Here is a 26,797-nt window from a genome sequence, read left to right on the forward strand (position 1 = left end):
CTCTGGAAGAGTGACAAACCCACAGGGTCTACCCATGAAAGCCAGAGTAAGGACAATAAATTCTCCCAATAAAGTGATTACTTGAAGGGTATTTTTTTTTTTTTTTTGTCTTTTTCGTGACCGGTAAGGGGATCGCAACCCTTGGTGTAGTGTCGCCCGCACCGCACTCAGCCAGTGAGCACACCGGCCATTCCTATATAGGATCCGAACCCTCAGCGGGAGCGTTGCTGCACTCCCAGCGCCGCACTCTCCCACGTGTGCCACAGGGTCAGCCCTTGAAGGGTATTTTTTAAAGGTACCTAAGGACGTATCACTAGGAAAATCATGTTCTTGATGGTTCCAGTCAAGATGGTGGAATAGACAGTCCGCAGCGTCACTCTCTCCCACAAATCAACCAATTTACAACTATAAAAATGTAACATCAGCCAAGCTGGGGCTGCTGGAGCTCAGGGGAAGAGGAGGAGAGACCTGCGGAGTTCATGAAGGCGGGAAAAACTACGATGATAGAAAGAAAAAGCTGTTCTGAGCATTTCGGGCCACAGCTGCTTTAAGGCTTGAGCTGCTGAGCGCATGGAGTGGGAGCCGGCAGAAGCTGCAGCTGTGCCCTTCAGATGGAGTTACTTGGAGGCTACAGGGCAGAGAGGGCCTTGGTGGCCCCCAGGACAGCAAGACCACTAATAGGGTTCCCATGGACCCACACAGAAGTGAGAGCAGAAGAGCCAGAACAACTGAAAAAAAAGGGAGCCATTCAGAGGCCAGTGAGTCATCACAAGGGACCAGCACATGGCCCATCCCATGAGAAGTGTTTGGAGCACGGGCGGTGAGGGAGAGGGGAACACCAGGACACAGCAAGGACAGACAACCTGCCGCCCAATCAGTGCAAGACCACTCAGAGGAGACTGGTCAGAAATGCAGAATTGCATACGGTGCAGTTTGATGAAAAAACTCAGGCCCAGATCAGAGATTCTACAGATCACAGATCCACCGAGTCTCTGGAGAGCCGGAAGCACCTATAAGATCGACCATTAAACTCTGAGCTGCACAAAAAGCCTTCCCTAGGGAAACAGCAGCAAAGTAGCAATTTAAACAACCACACAGCTCAAGTACTGGTTCCCACAGGAAGTTCCCCCATGTTAGAAGCAAAGGACAAAATATTAGTTCCAGCCCAAGCACACCACCAGCACCTTGGGGCCTTCCTGGGAACCAGAGGCTTGGATCCAGGGACCAGACCCCATTCCCATTTCCAGGCAAACTGTGCCAGTGCCTCGGGGACAGCACGGGACCCGAGGCATGGAGAAGGGGACTGGACCCTCCTCCCACAACCAGGCACACCATGCCAGCACCTCGGAGCTGGCCTGAGGACCCAAGGTATGGAGAAAGGGACCAGACCTCTCTCCCACAACCAGGCACACCTAGCCAGCACCTTGGGTCCTGCCCAGTGACCCAAGGTATGGAGCCAGGGACCAGACCCTCCTCCGACAACCAGGCACACCATGCCAGCACCTCGGGGCCTGCCCAGGGACCCAGGCCATGGAGAAGGGGACTGGACCTCTCTCCCACAACCAAGCACAACACGCCAGCGCCTCAGGGCCCACCCGGAGTCCCGAAGCACGGAGAAGGGGACCAGATCTCTCTCCCACAACCAGGCACACTGTGCCAGAGCCTCGGGGTCCACCCAGGGACCCAGGGCATGGAGAAGGGGACCAGACCGCCTTCCCACAACCAGGCACACCATGCCAGTGCCTCAGGGCTCACCCGGGGCACAGAGACGGGGACTGGACCCTCCTCGCACAACCAGGCATGCCACGCCAGTGCCTCAGGGCCCACCCAGAGACCTGGGGCATGGAGAAAGAGACTGGAACCCCCTCCCCCAACCAGGCACACCAAGCAAGCTCCTTGGGTCTCACCTGGTGACCCGAGGCATGGAGAAGGGGATTGGACACACCTCCCACAACCTGGCACATGACACCAGCGACTTGGGGCCTGCCCAGGGACCAGAGACATGGAGAAGGGGACCAGACACACCCCACAACCAGGCATACCACCAGTGCCAAGGAGCATACCAGTAACAGCACTTCCATGTAGGTGGCCCACTGCAGCCTCCACAATAACCATGGCTGCCACAAAAGCAACTAGACACCACAAGCACCACGCAAATGGTCCACCAACCACTGGAGTGCATTCACACAAGGAGAGTCACCAGCAGAGTCAAAGAAAAGCAGAGGATGTCTCTTTCCACAAAGCCCATTTCAGAGTGACAGAAGCAGCATCTGCTCTATGATAATATTGGGGGACCCAATCACATCTGTCAGCATTAGATAGATCACCTAGGCCACAAATTAACAGAGTAACCATGATTCTTTCAGAAGGAGGGAAAAAATCTAGAGTAATTAGAGGGGGGAGGGGGAGATAAGAGATTGCACAAGGGGCATAAAGAATAATTACAATTTGTAACAATACATATGCTAGCAACTTTTTTTTTTTTTTGACCGGTAAGGGGATCACAACCCTTGGCACGGTGTGATCTGCACCATGCTCAGCCAGTGAGCGCACCAGCCATCCCTATATAGGATTCAAACCCGTGGCCTCAGCGCTACCAGCACCGCACTCTCCTGAGTAAGCCACGGGCCGGCCCCATATGCTAGTAATATTGATTTGATCAACATATCTCAATGTTCAACCCCCAAAATATGTATAATCGATTTTGATTCAATAAATAAAATAAATTTTAATAAAAAAGGAAAATCACGTTCTCTATGACAATCAAATACTATACTGAAGAACGTACCAAGTGAATAAAACAGAGCTAATCCAGAGAATTGCTTTTCTTTATTTATAACTTAAAGAAAAAAAGAATCATCTCCCTGTATGTATGCTAAAGTAGTTCCTGTTTTTTAATCAAAGGTATGCGGTATAGTCGATTACTTTTTACGTATTCTGGTAAATGTTGAAGAAATGCCTAACTCAAAGCAATGGTCAGTTCTCTCTGGATTCCAGATGCCAGAAATAAAAGTGACCATAATTATTTTATTATTAGCTTTACCCAGATTTTAAAAATTCTTTCCCTATTTAATTTGTATCTTTTGTCATAGTAAAAGGTGTATCTTGATTCAAAAATGGGCAAGGAAGGCATCAATCCAAGTTTCAAAAATATTAAATTTATGTATTGGAGGAGTGGGAGGAAGACTAATTTTTTTCAAATTGGTTGAGCTACAGGCATAATTAAAAAGACCTTTAAAATGTACCACTTATTTACCATTGTTCTGTACATGATCTTCAAGCACCTCATTTTTAAGAATCCCACAAAGTTCCGATAAAGTCTCTAAGTGAATAACATGAATGATCAATGGCCTGAAGACATCATACAATGACACACACAGTTTCTCCAAAAGCTCACTAAAATAAAAGAATAAAACATGGTTATTAGTAGTAATCTTTTCAGGATTTTCTAATAGTTTAAAAGGCCTCATTGATTTCTTCCAGCCAATAAAAGTAATAAATATCTACTGGAAAATAGTATCTGGGAACATTACAGAATGAGAAGTGAAAGGCTGAAAGCAATTCTGTAAACTGCTTTTGCTTTAAAAGCTCAGACTCAATAAGCAATCCACAGCAGTCAATTCGAACTAGCTACTCCCAACCAAAAGTCAACCTATTACAACTTTTATTTATTTTGGCAATAATTTTATATATGTCCTTCATATATAATAAAAAATATTTCAAAATAATAAATAAAAAATATTTCAGTAGACTTTATCTTTTATATTCTACTTCACTGTAAATCAAACGGTATTTTTTCCTCAAAAAAGATTTAAAATTCTTGAATACTTATAGATTTAGATAAACAAAACACAAAGTACTATGGACATTCACCAAGTACTTTGAGAAATTTTAGACATTCAAAAAGAAAAAATTAAGTTGTCTATATTCTTATATTGTCAATAGTACTCATCCATGTATAATTATTTCATCAAAAGTGATTACCCCAACCAAAACCTTAAAAATACACTTTTCTCTTCCACATTATGAGTCACAATCTTGGAATCTTTCTAAGAGTCAAAATAGCCAACATGAAGAAACCAAAGTGGCTAACAACAGATCTGAAAGATAATTTCAGAAAAATTAAGAAAAAGTTATTAACTAGTGTCTGTATTTTTAAGTTATCTTTCATTGGGTTAGAATCATAGAATTTTTTAGCTAGACCAAGTTATTGCACTTAGTGGAGAAAAGGAGATCTACATCCCAATATGTAGTTCCCTGTATAGAATGCTTGCTCTCATACCGTAATGTCTCCATAATTATATTACAAACAATATGAGAGTATGTTGGCTTTTAAGCTGCACATTTATTTTTAAAATAACCACTGTCCCACCCAATGATATTCTGTTTACACACATAAAAGTTAAAACACTCAGAATTACAGAATACTCCTATAACATGCTAATCCACTATGGTCATTAACATATTAAGTCTTATCAAGAGTTAGATTCCATGTACCACCTACTCTAATTTTGATGTCGGTTTTGTGAAAAATTCATTGTAAAGTTGGTGCTCATCCTGGCATACATGGACCATAAAAGCACAGCCACTGCGAATCTGCAGTAAACAAACACACACACCACCTACAGTTAAAGACATACAACATTTCCAACGTTTATGAAATAAAGCTGACATTATATTTGCAAAGAAAGTATGCTTATATATTCATAAAACAACTTATTGAAGAATAGAAACTTGTTGGTTTTCAATGGATTACTGCATAATGGGAATATAGGTGATTTGAATTTTCTTCTTAATGCTTTATTTTCTAAACTTTTGATAATGAACATAAATTACTTTTCTAGTTGAAAGGGATATTTAAAAAAAGAACCTTTATGTATTTCCTATACTGTGAATTAAAATAGCACTAAACAAAAAAGCACTTCTGCAGCAAAAGCTAAGGTAAAATTAAACTGTCAATATAAATCCACAAACTTTGAAACCTTATCTTTCAACGAACAATACTTAATTTTAAATTTTCATATCTTAAAAGTAAGTAAAAATAAGAATATTTTACAGAGTTGAATAGGCTAATTATCAAACTAGATATGTCAAAACAGAAAAAAAAAATCTTTTAGTTTATTCATATGGGAATCAAAACTTAATTACCCACCTTCGAGAATATCAAAATAGCTAAGAGGAAGGTTTAACATTAAACCAAAACAAGGGGAAACTTACCAAGGCACAATGATCTCTATTATTCTGGCTGGTTAACTCTGTGACAGTACAAGAAATACTAGGGCCCAAAAGGAGCTCCCGCTGGTCAAGATAACACTGATGGATATCATTTAGCAGTTGTTGGTATCTGTTGCAAAGCAAATGAAAATGAAGTGTAAACTTCTGATTTCAGATATATAAATTAACTCTCATCTTAAACCTCAGAATAGGTTGCCAAATCTCTAAAGCTATAAAGGTTGCCTCTCATTTGCCCACATTAAATACTAGAAATACAGCTATAAAAGAAAAACAAGGGCTGGCCCGTGGCTCACTCGGGAGAGTGCGGTGCTGACAACACCAAGGCCACGGGTTCGGATCCCATACAGGGATGGCCGGTTTGCTCACTGGGTGAGCGTGGTGCTGACAACACCAAGTCAAGGGTTAAGATCCCCTTACCGGTCATCTTTAAAAAAATAAAAGAAAAAGAAAAACAAACCATAATAAACTACGGTACCATACGCGTTATCTTTTAAAGAAAGATTTCTCTACCAAGAATAGGAACCTCACATCTGCCCAAAAGAGAAGGAAATCCTGCTAGGAGAAAAACTGCTGCTGTGTAAATTTGCTAACTCATGTCTGTAACCTTGCTCCTCAAAATAAGATATGTGCTTCAAGAACAAGTTTAGAGGCAATTGCTCAGAAAATATCAGGGACATAACCAGATTTGAAAAAACAACACTACAAGAGGAAGGTAATTTGAAAATCAAAGCACTTCTAGGCACTCACTCAGGTATTTTTTCAGATCGTTGTTCTATTTGTTCAATAAGAGTCTGCAGAATAAGAAAAAATACATTAAAAAACCATCTATTTTAATTGTACTTTTCATTACTTTCTGATTTTAATAGTATCATAGGCTCATTTAGAAAATCTGTAAATATAAAAAAGTTAAAAATCATAAAAACCACTATAATACCAAAAAATAATCACAGTTAATATTTCAAGTGTATTTTGTTTCTTTGTATACACAGTTATGAATTTCTTTTTAAAGAAAATTGGAATTATACTATATATTCAGCTTTATAATCTGCTTTTTTAATTAAATTATTTCCTAAATATTTTCCTATCATTAAACAATATTCAATATTAGCTGAAAACATATAGAAAGCCTTATTAGCACAGTACCTGGTATCTAGTAAACACTCAATGAATCATCATTATAAATATTTAAAACATTACATTAAATGACTACATAATATTCCACTGGGTAGATATACCATAAGTCAACCTTGTACTGTTACACATGCAGGTTGTTTCCAAAGAATAATATAGTCCATTGGTTAAGAGCCTGGAGTGAAACTAGAGGGTTTAAGTGCCCACTCTTTAGGAGCTGTTAGAACCCTGGCAAGCTGGTTCAATTCTCTGAGATTCCACTTCCTACCATATGAAACTTCCTACCATATGTATAATAAGAGTATCCACCTCTCAGCTGGGGACCCCAACACACTGGGTCAAAAGAGATATATATATATATTTTACAGGCCTTTGATCTATTCCCTATTCTCCTCAAATGTTTTATAGAAAGGAATCTATCTGCATTCCTATCAACAGTATTGCCTGTCTCACCAAATCCTCAAAAGCAATGACTATTATACCTTAATGTGTCAATCTCTGACAAAAAAACACCATGTAACCTTAATTTGCATTTATTTTCTGCATTTTTTGTGACTAATTTGGTCATTTCATATTAGAAATTCATCTTTCTTCTACTGATTTATAAGTACTCATAATATATTAAAAATATTAACCTTCTTACTTCTCTGTTGCAAGCATTCTCTCCAGTTTCTGCCTTTGCTTTTGCTGTTTAAAATACAGAAAATTTAGGGCCGGCCCGGTGGCGCACTGCTGCAGTGCGCCACTTGGGAAGCACGGCAGCGCTCCCGCCGAGGGTTCGGATCCCACATACAGACCGGCCGCTCACTGGCTGAGCGTGGAGCGGGGGCAACACCGAGGGTTGCGATCCCGTTGCCAGTCCCGGTCCGGTACGGGCGCGACACTGAGGGTTGCGATCCGTTGCCGGTCACAAAAAAAGACAAAAAGACAAAAAAAAAAAATACAGAAAATTTAACTTTCATATCCTTAATCTTTTCCTCTGTAATTTTTTTCCAGTAATTTTTTCTAGTTTTGGGGGGTTTTTTGGGTCTGCTTATCATTTTTGTATTTAACTCTTTAGTTCACTTAGAATGTATTTCAGTAATGTTATAAAGTGAAAAGTCTACTTTTTTCCAAATACTTAGCAAATCTTCCCAATACAGGTTGAGCATCCCTAATTCAAAAATCCAAAATGCTGGGGGAAGGGGGAAGGGATGGGGGAAGGTGGCAGATTGAATAAGAGGCATAAAGAATAAATATGATTTGTAACAATGAATAGACAAATTTTAAAAAATCCAAAATGCACCATAATCCAAAACTTTTTGAGTGCCAACATGATGCCACAAGTGGAAAATTCCACACCTGACCTCATGTGATGGGTCACAGTCAAAACTGTGTTTCATGCACAAAATTACTTAAAATATTGTATAAAATTACCTTCAGGCTATGGGTATAAGGTGTGTACAAAACATAAATGAATTCTGTGCTTAGACTTGGGTCCCATCCCTGAGATATCTCATTATATTTATGTAAATACTCCAAAATCCCTCCAAAAATCTAAAATCCAAAACACTTCTGGTCCCAAGCATTTCAGATAAGGGATACTCAACCTGAATCATATAGAAAACTCCAGCCCTTCCTTTTTTATTTAGGATGTTTCTTCATATACTAAGTTGTCAAATTTTCCATTCCAATTATCTGTCCACGAATTCTTGAATTAATGACACTGTGTTTTTCAAAATTTTCTTCTTTAGTTTTGTGTATTTACCAGATATAGGTTAGGATCATACAAAAAGAAACCCCATTCGAATTTTTGCTAGGAGTATATATATTCAAATCAATAAACTGACATTTTAATAATTAAGTCTCCCCAACCAGGAAGAAGACAGGCTTACCATTTATCTAATTTTTTTATTATTTTCTGTCTAGTTTTGTCATTTTCCTCATACTTCTATTTCTGTTAAGGTTATTGCTAGACAGGTATTTTAACCTTTCTGTCACTAATATAAATGGGACCTTATCACATACATTACTTGGTTACTAATGGTACATAGGAAAGCCACTGATAATTAAATAATCATTTTAGGGCCGGCCCATGGCTCACTTGGGAGAGTGCGGTGCTGACAACACTAAGGCCACAGGTTCGGATCCCATATAAGGATGGCCGGTTAGCTCACTGGGTGAGCGTGGTGCTGACAACACCAAGTCAAGGGTTAAGATCCCCTTACCAGTCATCTTTTTACAAAAAAAAAATAGTAAAATAAATAAATAAATAATCATTTTATAATCACCCACCACACTGAGCCCTCTTATCTATTTCATTTATTTCTAATCAAATATTTATCACTGGTATTTGGCTAATAAGCAAAAGCAATCAATCAGGCACAATCTAAATCTCACAACATCAATTAACCATTCTTCTCCTATATCTTCTATAAACAAAACTAAAACTAAGTTTCTCCCATTCCAAAAAAAAAAACTCCTTTCAACTGGCTGACTTTCAAGAAGTAAACAAGAAAGGGAGTAGAATCAGCAAACACATTCATTCTAGTAACTTCACAATAAATAGAAACAATAAATATACAAGTACCAGCGCCAATTAACTGTATCTGACGTTATAAAATATACATATAACACATATTGATTTTTGCTCCCCCCATTTCCAATCATTTAATCAAGATAAACACAGTGTGCATTCCTCTACATACCAGACACTGCTAAGGAGAGTAAATAAGGCACATACCGAACCTCATGGATTATAGCACCAACACCTTAATTCAACTGTTATTTCTCACCTGAATTACTATAAAATCTTCCTTCTTAATCAGCCTACCTGTCTCAAATCTCTCTTCACCATAATCCATTCTTTATACTGCAACCTTAATCTCATGAAATGGCAAATCTGACCAAATCACTCTACTGATTAAGATATTTCACTGGTTCTCTACTTTTCCAAAATTAGCCTGGCATGTGACATCTCTTGTGAGCTTTCCTGCTTTTTTTCCCATCACACCCCACCAATGTCTCATGTCCCAGTCATAACAAATTACATGGAGTTCCCCCAAAATGTATGTCTTTTATGTCTCTACAACATTCTCTACACATGCTGTTCTCTCTGTGTGAGATACCTTTATCGATCCCCTCAAGTCCTCCATGTATCTGAGCTTTTTAAACCCTACTATCATCTAGAAACCTTCCCTAAGCATCACAGGAAGAGCTAGGTGTTCCCTGCTCTGCAGACTTCAAGCACCTAGGACACAGCTCTAAAATACACTTCTGTAATGTGGAAGGGCAATGCCTACCTTTCATTCATGTCCATGTCCCTAGTATAAGCAAAGGCACTAACATACAATAGTACTTCAAAAGGGCTAGCTAAATAAATTTGATAGCAATATCCTATTTGTGCCAATAGACTTACTCTGACTTTGGGGGCAGCAGCTCGAAATTTCACATAAAATAGTGTGAAGGCATTGTCTGCATTAGGTGCAGATGAAGGATCCTAAAGAAACATAGGGGAAGATAGGGAAGGAAGATAATTAGCAAACAAATATTCAGAAAATGTAACACTAACCATTTCATACAGCTATTGCATAGCCTCCATAACAACCAAAAGTTTAGAGAGAAAAATCTCAAAGACAGGTTAAATATTATTATTGCTACAAATGAGAAATTGAGTCAAACTGTCATCTCTCTCCTCTTTGTAGCTAAAATTAACCCTTTGTTACTTGAATTTTGGCAGTAAACAGACCTGAATTCAGATTCATACTGTCACTTACTGAGCACAGACAACGGCCAAGTTACTTTACCTCAGTTAAGTGCATCTATTAAATTACCTTAATATATACTCATAAAGGTTTTGTGTAGCTCAGTACTAAAACACTAGCACACAGTAGGTACCAGTACATATTAGATACTGGTTTCCTAACCTTATTGAAAATTTTGCCAAACAGAAAAATTAGAAAACGGACATGTTCCTAATACAATACCAACCATTGGGAGATGCTCGATAAAAATGTTTGCTAAATACAGAAAAGTATGAAAAATACCAAAAATGTAAAGAAGAAAATTCAAATTATCCATGATATTCCACCATTCAGACATAACCACTTTTTATTATTTTGGTGCATTTCCTTCCAATGGTTTGATGAAAAGGATAGAAAAGAAATATTTTAAGTGACAAATACTTTGTATCTTATTATTTATCATATAATACTAGATATTTCTCACATTGTTAAATATTATTTGAAAATAAAACTGCAATAGACGTTCACAGTATGTCCATTTTTTCCTTTTATAAATAAAACTTCAATACAAATTCCTATTTAACAAAATGTAAAATTTGTTTGGAATTACAAAGTGCTAATCTCAGACAAAGATTATGAAAGAAAAGTGAATCAAAAATAAAAAACAGTCATTGACACCAGTTAACTCACCCTTTTTAGTAACTGATTTGTGAGAGTCTGTAGTGTGCTCACAGTATATGTCTTCATGAGGTGCAAAGCTTTAGAAAGACATTGTTTAAACTTCAGTATATATACAGGATAATCTTTAAAATTAGGCTGTAAAGAAAAGAGAAAGATTTACAAAGGAACAAACATTGACAAAAAGTAACATTTTAGGTAAAGCAATATATAAAGTTAAAAGTTTAATATAGATCATAAGCTTCATGAAGACAAATACTGTGACTGTCTTAGTCACAGCTAAATCCTCTGTGCCTGGTGCAAAATAGAGGCTCAATAAACATATGCAGTTACTAACAAAATATATTTTCAGTACCCCATGGGCTTCAAGGCTAATGGCTAAGGCCCTACTAGGAAAAGAACAGAAGTTAAATTCTACAATAAATTCAATAATAAATCCTCAAGGGACATAAATAGAGGGTGACTAAATCAAAGGGCTTTTCCCTTTATTTCCCCCCTAGTAACACTTTCTGTTTCCAAAGAAATACCTAGCACATCAGCCTGTCAACAATTTAAAAATGGCTCACCCTTCTGGTGTGATAAAACTGAGTCAGCCAGTGCCCTTTCCACTCCAGGGGTTGCCTCAGAAGCTAAAACTACTTTTTATACCACTACTGACAACAACTAAGATTTTATTACAGCTTTTCTTCAATATGCTACAAATACATATTTTTCCCTTCACAAGGAATACTTCACAGCACAAGTGATATAATAGGAATGTTAAGTCTTCTTTAAAACAAACAAAAATACCATGACTTACATGAGATGAGATATATGTTATACAATCATCTAACTTGGCCAGCATAGGTATAAATCCTTCACTATTCACAGACAAGGTAGGGGAATTCAATTTCTTTAAGAGAAAAAAGAAAATCAATGTTAATTCACAAAAAAAGATATAGGTAAAAGTTGAAAATTATGCATAGAATTAGCATATTTATTTCCCTTTCAGATATAATATAGTTATACTAATGTCTTTACAATACACTGTGAAAGTCACCAAATTATCCTCAATTATAGCCTGTGTACCAATAAAGAAGGCATAAATAAAAAAGAACACTGATTTAATTCATTTTATTCCTAATCAGCTTTAATTGGCCTCTTCATGAATTAGCAAATATTTTACATTATCCCACTGTACCATGTTATATTGAAATAATACATCAAGTATCTAGATTTCCCACTTTTGACTACTTTAAAATATGCATAATTTTTCCACTTTCAAGCACCGGCAATTTTCTCAGGGTTAAGGGATTAACTGGCAGTCATAAGATGAAAGTAAAATATTACCAGCCAATTATTTCTTATCTTGATATACAAATAGCTTGGCAATAAACTGTTTTCCTTTGCATTCCATAGTTAACTGGCTATTAGTTTTACATCCATGTTTTTAGTAAACTATAATAATTATGATTAATAATTTTAAGAACATAATTTATATATAATTATTATGATGAATTTATAAGTCAGAAACATATAGAAACATAATTTACACAGAAGCCTTTATCAAGACTATTACTTTGGGATACAAGTACATGTTATGAGAACTATACTTTTCTTCAAATTAAACATGAGAATTTATAAGTTTAAAGATTATACTAAGAAAACGAAACAAATAAAAATCACTTTACAAAAAATAAAAATAAATTTTTTAAAAAAACACTTACTGTGTTAATGGTTTCCAACTCGTTAAAATAGGAAAGCTTTTGTTGAATGTTTTCAGCCAGATCGACAAGTTCTGACTTGCGTTTTTTAAAAGAGAAAAACCAATTATCATAAGAATATGGGAATCAACACTCCAGCCTCACAATCATACCAAATCAATTTGTTAGACATACAGATTTATATCAGACATAAGATTTCAGAATAATGCTCAAATATTTCTACAATCATGAACTAAAACAGGCATTATAGTAAATTTCAAACAATCTCTTTTATGAAATAATTGATTGCCTTTAAAAACACAGAAGAATACATATACAGAAAATGCTGAAATATGATATCTATCTCTAAGTCACAAGTTTGTGTAACTTCAATCAGTTAATCTTTTCAGGGGCCAGCCCGTGGCTCACTCGGTAGAGTGCGGTGCTAATAACACCAAGGCCACGGGTTCGGATCCCACATAGGGATGGCCGGTTAGCTCACTGGGTGAGCGTGGTGCTGATAACACCAAGTCAAGGGTTAAGATCCCCTTACCGGTCATCTTTTAAAAAAAAAAAAAAATCTTTTCATAAACCCCACCATTAGTACAATCGCTATGCTTGTTTGAAAAGTGTCAATAATAAAGAGTGAATGAACGGAGCAAACTAATATATCCACTACACTCTGAAATTGTACTAGGACCTAACACCTCAAAACATGCCTTTGCCCCTGTTCACATACACTTATTTAAAATAAAAGTAGGCTGTCAAGATAACAATCTGTATGCTTCACACAGGGCCTCATACAGAGCAATGTTCAACACCTACTTGGAGAAATTAAGAAAATTAAAATCAAATTGTATTCATATACTTAAAAATAAAATATTACATATAATCACTGACCCTCTCCTACTCCAAATTACCTGTTCTTTTAGGAGCTGCTCACAGGCTTCATGTAGGGTTCCTGTCTTATTGGACACAAAAAGATACTGTTTCTGCAATGACTCCAGATGCTGAAGAGCACTGTTTACATCATTCAATATAGCATCACACTGCTCCTGAAACCCAGACAAGTAATCCCTCATCTGTCTAGAAAACAGAACCAAAAGGGGATTGGCAATAATATTTTCCCCTAAGAAGCATAGTCAATAAACAGCAAAGTCTCTTTTTTCCCAAAATGCCTGAATTTCAGGAAGAAAGTCTGACCTACTCACAAAAGTTGATTACAGTATACTCAGAGATGTACCAAAAGCTATGTCATAAACTATTTTAGTACTTCAGAAGCAAATCACTGATACTATAAGCAACAAGAGGAATTAGCCTTGATGCCATAACCTGGTTTTTCACGTGTAAGGCAAGGAGTCACTGACTCAGCTTTCAAAGAGTCACTGGCTTTTCACATGTAAGGCAATGAATCACTGGCTCAGCTTTTACCAGAGCCATCCCAAGGCATCAAGTAAGGTCAATCCTTCAGGTCACTTCCACCTTTAAAAGATGGTGTGATGCGCTCAGCTTTCAAAGAGTCACTGGCTTTTCACATGTAAGGCAATGAATCACTGGCTCAGCTTTTACCAGAGCCATTCCAAGGCATCAAGTAAGGTCAATCCTTCAGGTCACTTCCACCTTTAAAAGATGGTGTGATGCTGTGGAAAGAATTCTGGATTTGGAATTAGAAGACCTGGTACAAGTCCCAGCTCTGCCCAAGTCAGCATGACATTGAGCAAGTTATTTAATATTTCTAGGCCTCAGTTTGCTCATTTGTAAAATAGGAATAGTAATATCTTTCCTTACACAGTTGTTATTAAGATTAAATGGGATCATATGTCAAAGAGCCTAACACACTGCCTAGCAATAACAGCCATGAATAAATGTTAAATGAATGTGAATGCTCAACTCACAGCCCACAAATCAGCTTGAAACTAAGTGTACACTGTCATTTTCCCTATGCTATCAATGTACACAAACAAAGCTACAAAATTACAGCCAATCTAGGTGGCCATCCTTAAAGCCTCTTGGGGGTGTTTCTCCCTCTACAGAAAGGCAACAAACACCTCTTAGAATTCCTGTAATACTCCCAGTTGAACCCAATCCTTTCTGGTCATCTAAAAACCAGTGTCTGTCCCTCCTAACCTAATAATTATGATGTCTTTTTTTTTTTTTTTAAATAACATAACTTCTAGTACCAGTTGTAATGGCCCAAATCCTATCTCTGGCTATTCTTAAAGAAACAGTGGCTGTTGGAGTTTTCTTTATACCTTAATTTTGTTTAACGACATAGATGATGAAATGCTTCAGTTGACTGTGATCTAAAAATTAGGATATCCAACAAATGCAAGAGCCACACATACCTATATTTAGTCCCTTCATCCTGATCCATCTGAGTTTGCAGCTTTGCAAACCATGAGAAAAACTGGAAAAATAAAGAGTATTATATTGTCAACAAAACTAAAAAAGACAAAATGAAAAGAGGCTACAGCAAGTCAAAAGAGTAGACACTAAGTCACTGTTTAGGGCTTAGACATTAATAATTAGTTTAAAGCCAGGGAAAGATAATTTAATTAAATATATGTTTATATGCTAGGAAAAGCAAAGGATATTAAAAACATCGGCCATTTTCAGAGTTAAGTAATAAGAGTACTGAAGACACAATATGTAAAAAAATAAATATTTTTTTCAAGAGACAAATGCCTACCTGCTTGTTTGCCAAATGAATGAGTGACACAGGGCTTTGGGTAAATATCAATATTAACGTTATCCAATAAAAACTGTGAGAGTATAAATTCATAAATACTATTACATAGTAGTTTAAGAACATGGACTTTGGCATCAGCAAAATCTGAGTTTGAATTCTGGCCCTACACCCAATGCCATGGAAAATATCTAGTATTAAAAAGAGGTGGGGGGGGAGGGGAGTCTTGATCTTAAATGAGCATGAATAAACTTTTTGGGATGATAGAAATGTTTTGAATTTTCATTGTAGTGATAGTTATACAGGTACATACACTTGTCAAAACTCAATGAACTGAGGGCCGGCCCGTGGCTCACTCGGGAGGGTGCGGTGCTGATAACACCAAGGCCCCGGGTTCGGATCCCATATAGGGATGGCCGGTTAGCTCGCTGGCTGAGCGTGGTGCTGACAACACCAAGTCAAGGGTTAAGATCCCCTTACCGGTCATCTTTTAAGAAAAAAAAAAAACTCAATGAACTGACACTTAAAATGACTACATTGTATTGTATGTCAACTAAAACTCAATCTGTATTAGATTGTCTTAAATTTTAAAGAGAGATAGGTAGATGCAAATTTAACCCAGAATGTTTTTTTTCAAAAAATTCAAACATGTTCATAAACACAGTGCAAGATTACCTTACACAACTGTCAAGTGGGATTCAATGTCAAGGGTATGCTAGTTCGGTACCTTGGCTATCATATACGGAGCATTTATTGTGAACTTACCTCATGCTGCATTTACATGCACTATCTTATTTAATTCTCACAAACACCTTATGAGACTGGTATATAATTACTCTTGTTTTACATATTAAGAAACTAAAGACCTAAGAAGGTAAGTAATTTGCCTAAGCTCATGAAGATGGTAAGAGATGGAGATGACTTTCAAATGCAGGTCAGCCTAACTCAAGAGCTGGAGCTCACCACTTTGCAGCACCACCTCTTCTGACTTATACACATGCAATTCAGTACATTTACTTTATGCTTTACTTGATAAATGCCTCAGCTTCTATGCTTAACAAGACAGAAAGAAGAGACAAGGGAAGTGGCAGAAGCAACAGGTACACATTTGGGTCTGTAATTAAGAATAAGTGAAAATCAAGAGAAAATTACACATTCTAAATTACCAAAAAATAACTATAAGGGTTCATCTAAGGAGAATAGGTTATTGAGAAAGTGATTACCTAGCAGCAAGTGTGTACACATACACACACTGAAGGGACAGGTTAATATAGACATATACTGGGGGAAGTTAAAAGTGCATAAAATATGGAAACCTTAACAACTAAAATAATCTATCACATATTTTTATCTAAATTGCAAATGTAATTGTACAATAGATTCATTTAAAACACTTAAATAGCCACAACTAACACAAAATCAAGGATGTTTTAGAAACATTTGATGTTTGGGCCGGCCCGGTGGCGCACTGCTACAGTGCGCTGCTTGGGAGTGCGGTGGCGCTCCCGCCGAGGGTTCGGATCCCACATACAGACCGGTTCCCGCTCACTGGCTGAGCAAGGTGTGGGAGCAACACCAAGGGTTGCGATCCCGTTGCCGGTCCCGGTCCGGTACGGGCGCGACACTGAGGGTTGCGATCCGTTGCCGGACATGAAAAGACAAAAAAAGGAAAAAAAAAAAAAGAAAGAAAGAAACATTTGATGTTTAACTATGGTGTCAAATGTTCAAAACTTTTAATTAGGATCTTTTTTATTAGCCTTGTCTTCAGATATCTCAAATTATCAAACATCCTTAGAAAAGATACTACAATTCACCTGCTGTGCAGTTTCGATTCTTTCTTCTTCCATTCCTAAGGAGGTAAAACCCTTCAAGAGAATGTCTTCTGTAGATTCAGGCACTACTGAAGTCAGTTCAATGGGCAGTGACTGGGATGTTAAACTGCACAAATCCTCAATTGGGAGCTTGAAAAAGAGAGCCACAAAGGTATTTAAATAACTTGAAAATTCTCTAAACTCCAGACTGGGTTTCCATCTAGGTTGTTTTGAAAGCAAAAGAAATGTTTTCCTTTAAATAATATGAGGTTAATAAATTCCATATAATGTTAACATTTTTAACTAGGCTTTCTCTATGCTAAATGCTAGTCTCAAAATGTAGACACGACATTGATGTCCCACCATTATTAAGGTCTGATTTTTGAGTTAGCTTTCTAATAACAGTGGTGAATCTGTGCTAATCCACACACATTTTCTCACGTGAACCTCCTGAGAACTACCGTCAGACAACAGGAAAACTTGTATACTACTACTGAAAGTAGCTTGCCCTCCCCAGTAGCTAACACAAAAGCCTGACCAGCCAACAAGATTGACAAATCACACCCAAGAATTAACTACCAATAAACACTAACTCCTCCTACCATTTCCACCCACTGGCACACCTCACCAACATGTTCTTGCTCCAATTTGGAAATTACAACTGAATAGGAAGAATTTCAGAGTTTCCCAACAGTTTCAGAAAAGCCCCATGGACTAGGCCTCACTTTGACATATTAGACTTATAATACTTTCTAGTTCTCCATTACTAAATGTAGTCCAGGTGTTAATTTACCTGTAGCTGTACAGACAAGCTATTTTTAGACCTAAAAGGGAAAGTAGATGCTGGGGAAAGTAAAAGAGTCTCATTGTTTAGGTTCAATTCTAGTTTTCAGTCCTTAGCTCATGACATTTAAGGTCCACCGACATTTAAGACATGATCCAAAGCTCTAGGAAATTGCTTCCCTGTCTATGTTTCTAAATACAGAAGTTTTGCCTGAAGACAGTATTTCCTCTTCAAAGCTAATACGCTAGATGCAAAATGCACCACCACTAATTTAGACAGTCCTTTAAATGTAGGGTTTTTGTGTATGGGTTCAAATGAAGCTATACTCATGGCATGGTAAAAGTATAATACAGTGCAGCCTGGTTTGAATTCTGCTCCTGCTCACTTATAAGCTGTGTAACACTGGGCAAATTACTTAATGCTTCTAATCCTCAATTTCATCTCTTATCTGATACATATACAGTCTCTGTATCATAAAGCTATTGTGAAGAGTAGAGAAGAAAGCACACGTGGGAAAATTGGCTTCTTGGAATGCTGAGAAGCTGCAGACAAAAAGCGTTCAGAAAAGTCCTTGATCTGCTTTGTCCCCAAAAATGAGTCTGGCTCAGAGCCAGGAGGGTCCTGGATCCAGGTAAACATGTCTTATTAAGGGCATCACTTGTTCATGTAAACTCTTCCTGAATGGAAGAGTTATACCCTGAGTATAATCCAGTGAGAATCTATCTTGAGTCTAAAGTGTCACCAGCAACTCTGTGCTGCCATTAGGGGTTCTAGGGGACAGAGGAAGCTATACTGGGTGAAACTGTACTGGGTTAAACCACACCTGCACTTGCTCTGTGAACCATCCCAAGCACCAACAATAAACTGACCCACCAGAGACAAGGGAGCCACATAGTAAACACTCAATAAATTTGAGCTAGTGCTGTTGTTATTATTATTCCTACTTATTAGCAGCAACAGGGGATCTTTTTGTACTAATTCTTGCAACTGCATGTGAATCTACAATTGTTTCAGTAAAAATTTCAATTTAAAAATTAATATAATATTCTCCTATCAGATTTCATGGGACCATATACCACATACAAGGGGTCTTCAAAAAGTTCATGGAAAACACGTATTATGAAAATACTATGCATGGATTTTTTTCTCACCAAAATAAACTCATACTAACTTGTTATAACATGTCTGAACAAGATCCAGTTTAAGAAACTAAGAAGGATAAGACATCAGTTTGAAAAAAGCCCCTATCAGAACAACATAAATTCTGCTGAAATTGAAGCAAGAACAAACATCAAATTTATGTCAAAGCTTGGGTGGAAGAATGAGGAAATCCGTGATGCTTTACGAAAAGTTTATGGGAACAACGCCCCAAAGAAATCAGCAGTTTACAAATAAATAACTCATTTTAAGAAGTGACAAGACAATGTGGAAGATGAAACCTGCAGCGGCAGACCATCCACATCAATTTGTGAGGAAAAAATTAATCTTGCTTGTGCCATAAATGAAGAGGACCGACAATTAACAGCAGAAACAAAAGCAAACACCAGAGACTTCTCAACTGGCTCAGCTTACGTGATTGTTATTGAAAAATTAAAGCTGAGTGAACTTTCTGCTCAATGGGTGCGAAACTGTTGCACCCAGACAAGAGCTGGATCAGGTGCAGACAAGAGCAGAGTTTTCACTGGAAATATTAAATAAGTGGTATTAAGATTCTGAAGCATTTCTTAGAAGAACTGTAACAGGAGATGAAACATGGCTTTACCAGTATGATACTGAAGACAATGCACAATCAAAGCCATGGCTACCAAGAGGTGAAAATGGTCCAGTCAAAGCAAAAGTGGATCAGGCAAGAGCAAGAGTCATGGCGACAATTTGGGGGGATGCTCAAGGCATTTTGCTTGTTGACTTTCTGGAAGGCTAAAGAATGATAACACTGGCTTATTACAAGAGTGGTTTGAGTAAGTAAGCCAAAGCTTTAGCTGGAACACACCTGGGAAAGCTTCACCAGACCATCCTTCTCCACCACGACAATGCTCCTGCTTATTCCTCTCAGCAAATGCAATTTTGCCAGAGTTTCAATGGGAAATCATTAGGCATCTACCGTACAGTCCTGATTTGGCTCCTCCTGACTTCTTTTTGCTTACAAATCTTAAAAAATCTTTAAAGGACACCCATTTTTCTTCAGTTAATAATGGAAAAAGACTGGATGACATGGTTAAATTCTCAGGACCCCCAGTTCTTTAGGGATGGACTAAATGGCTGGTATCATCAACAAAAGTGTCTTGAACTTGTTAGAGCTTATGTTGAGAAACAGTTTATATTTTTTATTTTTATCTTTTAATTCCATTTTCCACGAACTTTTTGAACTCCCCTTGTCATTCTAATACTACCTCATAATAAACAACATATTCCAGATAAAAAGTAAAATTCCTCTTGCTCCAGAATGATTTGTAATATATAGAATACTCTCTTTAAATGTATTTATTTGAATAGGTAATAAATTGTCACGGCACAAAATTCAAAGGATATTCAGTGAAAAACCTCCTTCCCCTGGACCCATTCCTCAGCCATCCAGTTTCCTCCTCAGAGGCAGGCTATCAATGCCACTAGTATCTTATGTCTCTTTCCTGGGACAGTTTACACATATACAAAGGAAGTGTATCCTTATTTAACCCAAGTAACAGTATACTAAACACCTTGCCTTTCCCATTTAATATGCAGCACTTTCAATTGTCTCTTCAACAAAGCACTTTCAATTCCTCTTTTCAACGAAACTGACTCTGTTACTTTAAATTCATAACTCTTTAATTGTCATTAATCATTATTTTAAAAGTCCAAGAGTTCAGAATGATATTTAAGTAAAAAGTCTTCCTTCTTCACCTTTTCTCTCCCCTCCCAATTCTTCTCTGAGGCAATACCAATGTTTATAATTTAAGAAATATTTGTACGGAATTTGAGAGTAGAATGAAGAACTTTAGGGCCGGCCCGTGGCTCACTCAGGAGAGCGCGGTGCTGATAACACCAAGGCCCTGGGTTCGGATCCCATATAGGGATGGCCAGTTCGCTCACTGGCTGAGCGTGGTGCTGACAACACCAAGTCAAGGGTTAAGATCCCCTTACCGGTCATCTTTTAAAAAAAAAAAAAAGAATGAAGAACTTTAAAAGTAAGAGGAATCAGGGGTCGGCCCGTGGCTCACTTGGGAGAGCGTGGTGCTGATAACACCAAGTCAAGGGTTAAGATCTCCTTACCAGTCACCTTATTAAAAAAAAAAAAAACAGTAAGAGGAACCAAAGAGATAATTTCCAATTTTTATCAATCTTTCTTTTATAAAAATTATTCAAAATACATAATTTTTTAAACCCAAATATCAGAAGAGTCAAAAAGAAAAGTAACATTCTCCCTCACTCCCACCTTAAACAGCTTAACCATTTTCAGTATTTTTGATGGTTACTCCATAACTCTAAAAAAACAGATTTACAGCTTTGTGTTCGAATTCATCAATTTTATGCCCTACTGACTCCCCACTACGTGAGATGAAAACATTAGAACACCTATATTTTCTTCCACATGTACTCTCAAATTGTCACCTATTACCATCCCTTTTTTCAGATCGTCAAAATTTATCATATTTTGGGCTGGCCCGGTGGCGCACTGCTACAGTGCGCCGCTTGGGAAGCGCGGCGGCGCTCCCGCTGAGGGTTCGGATCCCACATACAGACCGGTTCCCGTTCACTGGCTGAGCAAGGTGCAGGGAGCAACACCGAGGGTTGCGATCCCGTTGCCGGTCCCGGTCCGGCGTGAGATGAAAACATTAGAACACCTATATTTTCTTCCACATGTACTCTCAAATTGTCACCTATTACCATCCCTTTTTTCAGATCGTCAAAATTTATCATATTTTGGGCTGGCCCGGTGGCGCACTGCTACAGTGCGCCGCTTGGGAAGCGCGGCGGCGCTCCCGCTGAGGGTTCGGATCCCACATACAGACCGGTTCCCGTTCACTGGCTGAGCAAGGTGCAGGGAGCAACACCGAGGGTTGCGATCCCGTTGCCGGTCCCAGGCCGGTACGGGCGCGACACTGAGGGTTGCGATCCGTTGCCGGTCATGAAAAAAGACAAAAAGGAAAAAAACAAAAAATTTATCATATTTACACCTTGTTCCGTAATTAGGTGTTTAGACTATTTTTTTAAATGATTTTTTTTAAAAAGGCATGTAGACGTTTCCTGCCTTCTATAAATTTGCCAAAATTGTAGGTTCATTGATACCTTCTTTGGATTTGGTGGGCCACATATTTCTGTTATTTCAAAAGGATTCAGGAGTGTCACAAGTGTGCTCAGTGTGCTATCCTGAATTTTAAAAAATGCTAATCCTCTAATTTACTTTAGAAAATAAAAACATATAAAAATTCTGTATACTTAAGAAGCTTCTATAGCGCTATTCAGTTAGCTCAACTGGTTAGAACACAGTGTTGTAAAGGTCAAGCGTTCGGATCCCTGTACTGGCCAGCAACCATAAAAAAAAAAAAGAAGTTGCTATTGATATTCCAGACATATCCTGTGATCTAGTTATTTTAAGTAAATATAATAATTTGAATTTATGTAAGATCATTCTATCTGATTACTTCAAGCACAAATACTAACTGCTTGTCAGTCATAAGAACTTTATATGTTCCCTTGTTCTCCCCAATACAAAACCATTTTCTCTCAAACCAGGCAAGGAAGAAGCCACAATGCAAACACTTCAGAGACACAATTTTTTAAAGTAGCAAAACAAGATCCTTTTTAATAGCATATGAGAAAATGCCCCATTAGATACATGTTCCCAGCTGTTTATTTTCTCAAAACACCTGGCACAGAGTGACAAGTCAAGAAAGGGGTGTGGTGGTGTCACAAACGTTCCCATTCTGATCTTTCATCCACTTCTGAGGAGGAGGTGACTAAATGTCTCCTGCCTCTAACTCACATTGTCCTGGCTTCCAGATGGAGCAGACAGGTACCACCAGAGAGAGAAGAGCACAGATCTAGGTTCCTGGTTGGCAGTGCTGGAGAGCTACTGTATAGTTCATGCAAATGAGGACACTAACACATTGAACAACAACTAGATTAAACTATCGAGCTTTGCCTGACCAGCTAAGCATGTCCAGGAAAAAACTAAACATACCTTTCCCTTGGAACAAGCTTTACTTTTTGCAGAATTCTGGGTTGGAGAAAATCACTTTTACAGTCAATCTGTTCAATTAATTCACTAAATGAAATTTGATGTTACTTTCTCTGGAGCAAATCATTGAAGAGACACAGAACCTTCTTCAAGGCACCTAATTTCTTCTTACCTTTGGTCTGAGTGACACTGATACCAGCTCAGGATCACAGGATTCTAATCTACTTTCTTAATAAATTAATCATTTGAAAGAAAGCATAAGAATAATATAATACTAGATAGTAGCATGCCATGTGCACTTTACATACATGATTAAATTTAATTCTCACAACTCCCCATGAGAAAAGTCCTCATTTTATAAAGAAAAAAATGGAGGCTTAAAGAAATTAAATATCATTTCTAAAGTCACAGAGCCTATAAGAAAATAACAGTTATAACAGTAAATTTCAGGATAAATTATTTTAGCATTTTATCAGGAATTACTAAATTCCGAAGAAAGAAAAAGGCCCTCACTCCCCAAAAAAATTGACCTACCTACAAGAAACCAACCTACTGCAAATTCTTTTATCTAACACCAAAAAAAAAAAGATACAGCTCCTAAAAAAAAAAAAGTATAACTTCTTTCTAAGATAAGACAAAGAGAAAGCTAAAGAAGATAACAGCTTTATGACATTTACTGAGAATTAGTTGGCCTCTTGCTATTCTACTAACCTGCCCAATTCCAGTTGTTTAGGAAGTTACTGATCTCGTGAAAATTGTAAAACACTACAGATAATCCTTTACAGATATACTAGTTGGACAAAATTAAAATTGAGGCATTCTTTTTCAGCACCAATGTTAAAAGAGTAGCAACAGGGATAAAAAATTAATTTCAGGCCAGCCAGTTAGCTCAGGTGGTTAGAGCACGGTGCTGATAACACCAAGGTCCAGCGCTCAATCTCTGCACCAGCAAGCTGCCAAAAAAAAAAAATTATTTCCAAAGTCTTTCCACCAGACATATAAACACTTTTATAAAGGGAAATGAGGGCTGTAGAAGAGCTAAAAAGCAATGAGAACCTCCCCCTCAAAGATTCCAGGATAGGTAAATAACAGGCTATTTCATTCCCACAGGAATCCAATACCAAGGCTGCATGTACCAGAAGACCCTCACTGAGTACTTGAACTTGTTAAGCTTGTCCTCTACCCATGGCCTTGCACTGCTTTTTCCTCCAGCTGTAATGTTAATGTTATTTCTTTAGTCTTTGCAAGGCTGGCTTCTTGTTTATTTTATTTTCCTTATATCATGGATCATTGTCTGAATTTATCTGCTGTGAGTTTTTGTTGTTGTTGTTGTTATATGCTCATGATCCTCACAATATGGCCAGCTCCATGAGGCTAGGGATCTCATCTTTCCTCTTTATCTTTCTCTCCCCAATGCCTAGGTCAGAGTAGGCACATAACGTATGTTAAATGACTGCATATAGCTAATGGTAGGTATCGTATTGCCTAAATATTGAAGAATGAGGTGAAAATGAAAAGATTCCATTTACTTCACTCCAAACTCTCTCCTTCATGCTCAATGACAATAAGAAATAATAGTTTATGACCTATGACAATAAAAACAAATTTTCTTGTACAGTATGTGTGTGCCTCACACCCCAACCCCATGCTATGAAATCCAAGCATCCTGCTTCAGTAACAGGCCAAGTCAATCATAAACTGACTGGAAATTTTATACAGCAAACAACTTCTATTGTCCAGAGCATAAAAGACTTTATGATAGTCGAGCCAAAGAAATTTCCACATGCTTCCTCATTTATTACAGACCTGCTTCCAGCACAATATCTAGAAGTGGTCAGAGAAACCCAAGAGAGAACACCTATTTTGTGGCTGAGCATACAACAATAAATATAAAGAGAACTTTCAAATCAAACCTCTAAACTCTGAGGGAAGAAAAAATTGAAGACTCTAAATTCAGTTTGCATTTGGACATAATTCCAAATCAGGCAAAAAGAATACGTCTAACATCAAAAGTAACCATTATTGCTTATAAAATAATCCTCCTAATAAACCTGGCCCTCAAAACTAGAAAATGTTTGTCAAACGTTGACAATTCATTAAATATATTTCTTGCTATTGTAACTAATTAAACTGAATCACAAGAAGCAGTAATATACATAATATCCCAATAGTTCTTGGATTAAAAACGCTGACACTAAAACCAAAAGCATTATTTAATAATGTACTGACCCAGCTTTCAAGGAAAATTCATTTTTATTGCTTTGCTATAAGCCAAATAACTCTCACTTCCTATCACTTGCACTTGATTGAGAGCTCACAGCTCAATGTGCGATGAATGAAACTGTCACTCAGAATCAAGTTTTGGTCTCCCTATGTCTCCCCATGGAAAAAGGAAGCTAGGTTACTCATTAAGGTGGTAAAAGAGCACCAAGTGGAGACTGTCCTGCAGCCAAAGCACCTCGGATTTGGTGCCTCTCCTTCTGGGAGACGGTCGGCACCAGGACTACGCCTCGGCTGACACCAGAGACACCCGGGGCAAGACGCCGGGGCCAGGCTCGGGCCAACCGCCCCACGCCGCTGGGGACAGTTGGGTGCCTGCGGGCACCAGCCACTGGACGCCCCCGCAGCCGTGCCCGGGCAGGAACAGAGTCGGGGACCCCGGCAATGCTAGGCCTCTCGGCCCAGAGAGGTGAAGGGCCCCTCCCACCAGATCCGCCACCGTGGCCACTTTCCACCGGGAGGACTGGAAACACCCGAGGCAGAGGTTGGAGAGACCGGAGTCGCGCTGGGGCGCCCCAGGAGAATCCCAGCCCAGTCGCCCCAGCCCGGTTCACGCCCGTCACCTCACCTCGGCCGGCACGGGCAAGTTCTCCGCCGCCGCCTTCAGCTCCAGCACCGAGTCCGTCTGCCTGTCGGTCAGCGGCACCGTGGTGTCCGGCCTCCGATCCCACAGAGCCAGTTTCTCCCGAGCGTCCCGTTCCGCCCCCGCCTCGGGCAGCAGCAGCGCCGCCTCCGCCATCCCCGCCGCTCCCCCAGGCCCTCAGCAGCAGCGGGGTGGAAGGGACCCCGACAGAGAGACCCGGGCCACTTCCGGGAGGACCAGAGCTTCCAGCTCGGCACCGGCAGCGGGGCGGGACGGAATGCCCTGACCCCGGAAACGCTTGCACAGTGTATGGGTGGGACCGAGACCAGAACAGACGTGGCTTAAAATGGGCTTCCGGTTGGGCTGTGGAAGGAGAGGGTAAAGAATGCAGGCCCTGACGGAAATAGAAATGCCCCTACCGGAAGTCTCTTCCTCAACATCAATAACTTTGTTGTTACGTGTTGTTCAGGTTATTGACAACTGCGCTAAGTCACCCAGCCGGCAGGGGTCTTCGTGAGCTCCCGGATCTGCCGCCTCCGCTCACAGCTGGGTAGTCTGGGTGGAGTGTGTGGAGTGTGTGATTTCCATGTTGACATGTTGGCAGTTTCCGCCGCTTAGATCAAAACCAGGACCATGAACTTTTCCAATATCCAATAATTCCCCTGTTAGAAAACTAAGTTATGGGCCAGCCCGGTGGCGCACTTGGTAGAGTGCGGCGCTTGGGAGCGCGCTCCCGCCGAGGGTTCGGATCCCATATAGAGACCGGTCCGCTCACTGGTTGAGCGCGGTGCGGGCGCGACACCGAGGGTTGCGATTCCGTTACCGGTTACGAAAAAAGACAAAAAGGAAAAAAAAAAAAAAAAGGAAAGAAAACTAGGTTATGGGGCCGGCCCGTGGCTCACTCGGGAGAGTGCGGTGCTGATAACACCAAGGCCACGGGTTCAGATCCTATATAGGAATGGCCGGTTCACTCACTGGCTGAGCGTGGTGCTGACAGCACCAAGCCAAGGGTTAAGATCCCCTTACCGGTCATCTTAAAAATAAATA

At 39.0% G+C, this 26,797-nt stretch overlaps 1 protein-coding gene across 1 annotated transcript in view; it reads right to left on the reverse strand.

Annotated features, from left to right (window-relative positions):
• Nucleotides 1-25,975, reverse strand: part of COG3 (component of oligomeric golgi complex 3) — a 69,108-nt gene extending 43,133 nt beyond the window's left edge. The window contains exons 1-12 of the mRNA XM_008571124.1: nt 25,736-25,975; nt 16,949-17,095; nt 14,794-14,855; nt 13,369-13,534; nt 12,473-12,547; nt 11,566-11,658; nt 10,779-10,904; nt 9,764-9,844; nt 5,983-6,026; nt 5,218-5,344; nt 4,505-4,596; nt 3,257-3,396 (exon numbers count right to left, since the gene is read on the reverse strand). Of these exons, the coding sequence (XP_008569346.1) occupies nt 3,257-3,396; nt 4,505-4,596; nt 5,218-5,344; nt 5,983-6,026; nt 9,764-9,844; nt 10,779-10,904; nt 11,566-11,658; nt 12,473-12,547; nt 13,369-13,534; nt 14,794-14,855; nt 16,949-17,095; nt 25,736-25,906 (1,324 nt within the window). The 5' untranslated portion in view covers nt 25,907-25,975. The remainder of the gene's footprint in view (nt 1-3,256; nt 3,397-4,504; nt 4,597-5,217; nt 5,345-5,982; nt 6,027-9,763; nt 9,845-10,778; nt 10,905-11,565; nt 11,659-12,472; nt 12,548-13,368; nt 13,535-14,793; nt 14,856-16,948; nt 17,096-25,735) is intronic.
• Nucleotides 25,976-26,797: the final 822 nt, after the last annotated feature.

Source organism: Galeopterus variegatus, unplaced genomic scaffold (assembly GCF_000696425.1).
Source record: "Galeopterus variegatus unplaced genomic scaffold, G_variegatus-3.0.2 Scaffold662, whole genome shotgun sequence".
NCBI classification, from domain to species: domain Eukaryota; kingdom Metazoa; phylum Chordata; class Mammalia; order Dermoptera; family Cynocephalidae; genus Galeopterus; species Galeopterus variegatus.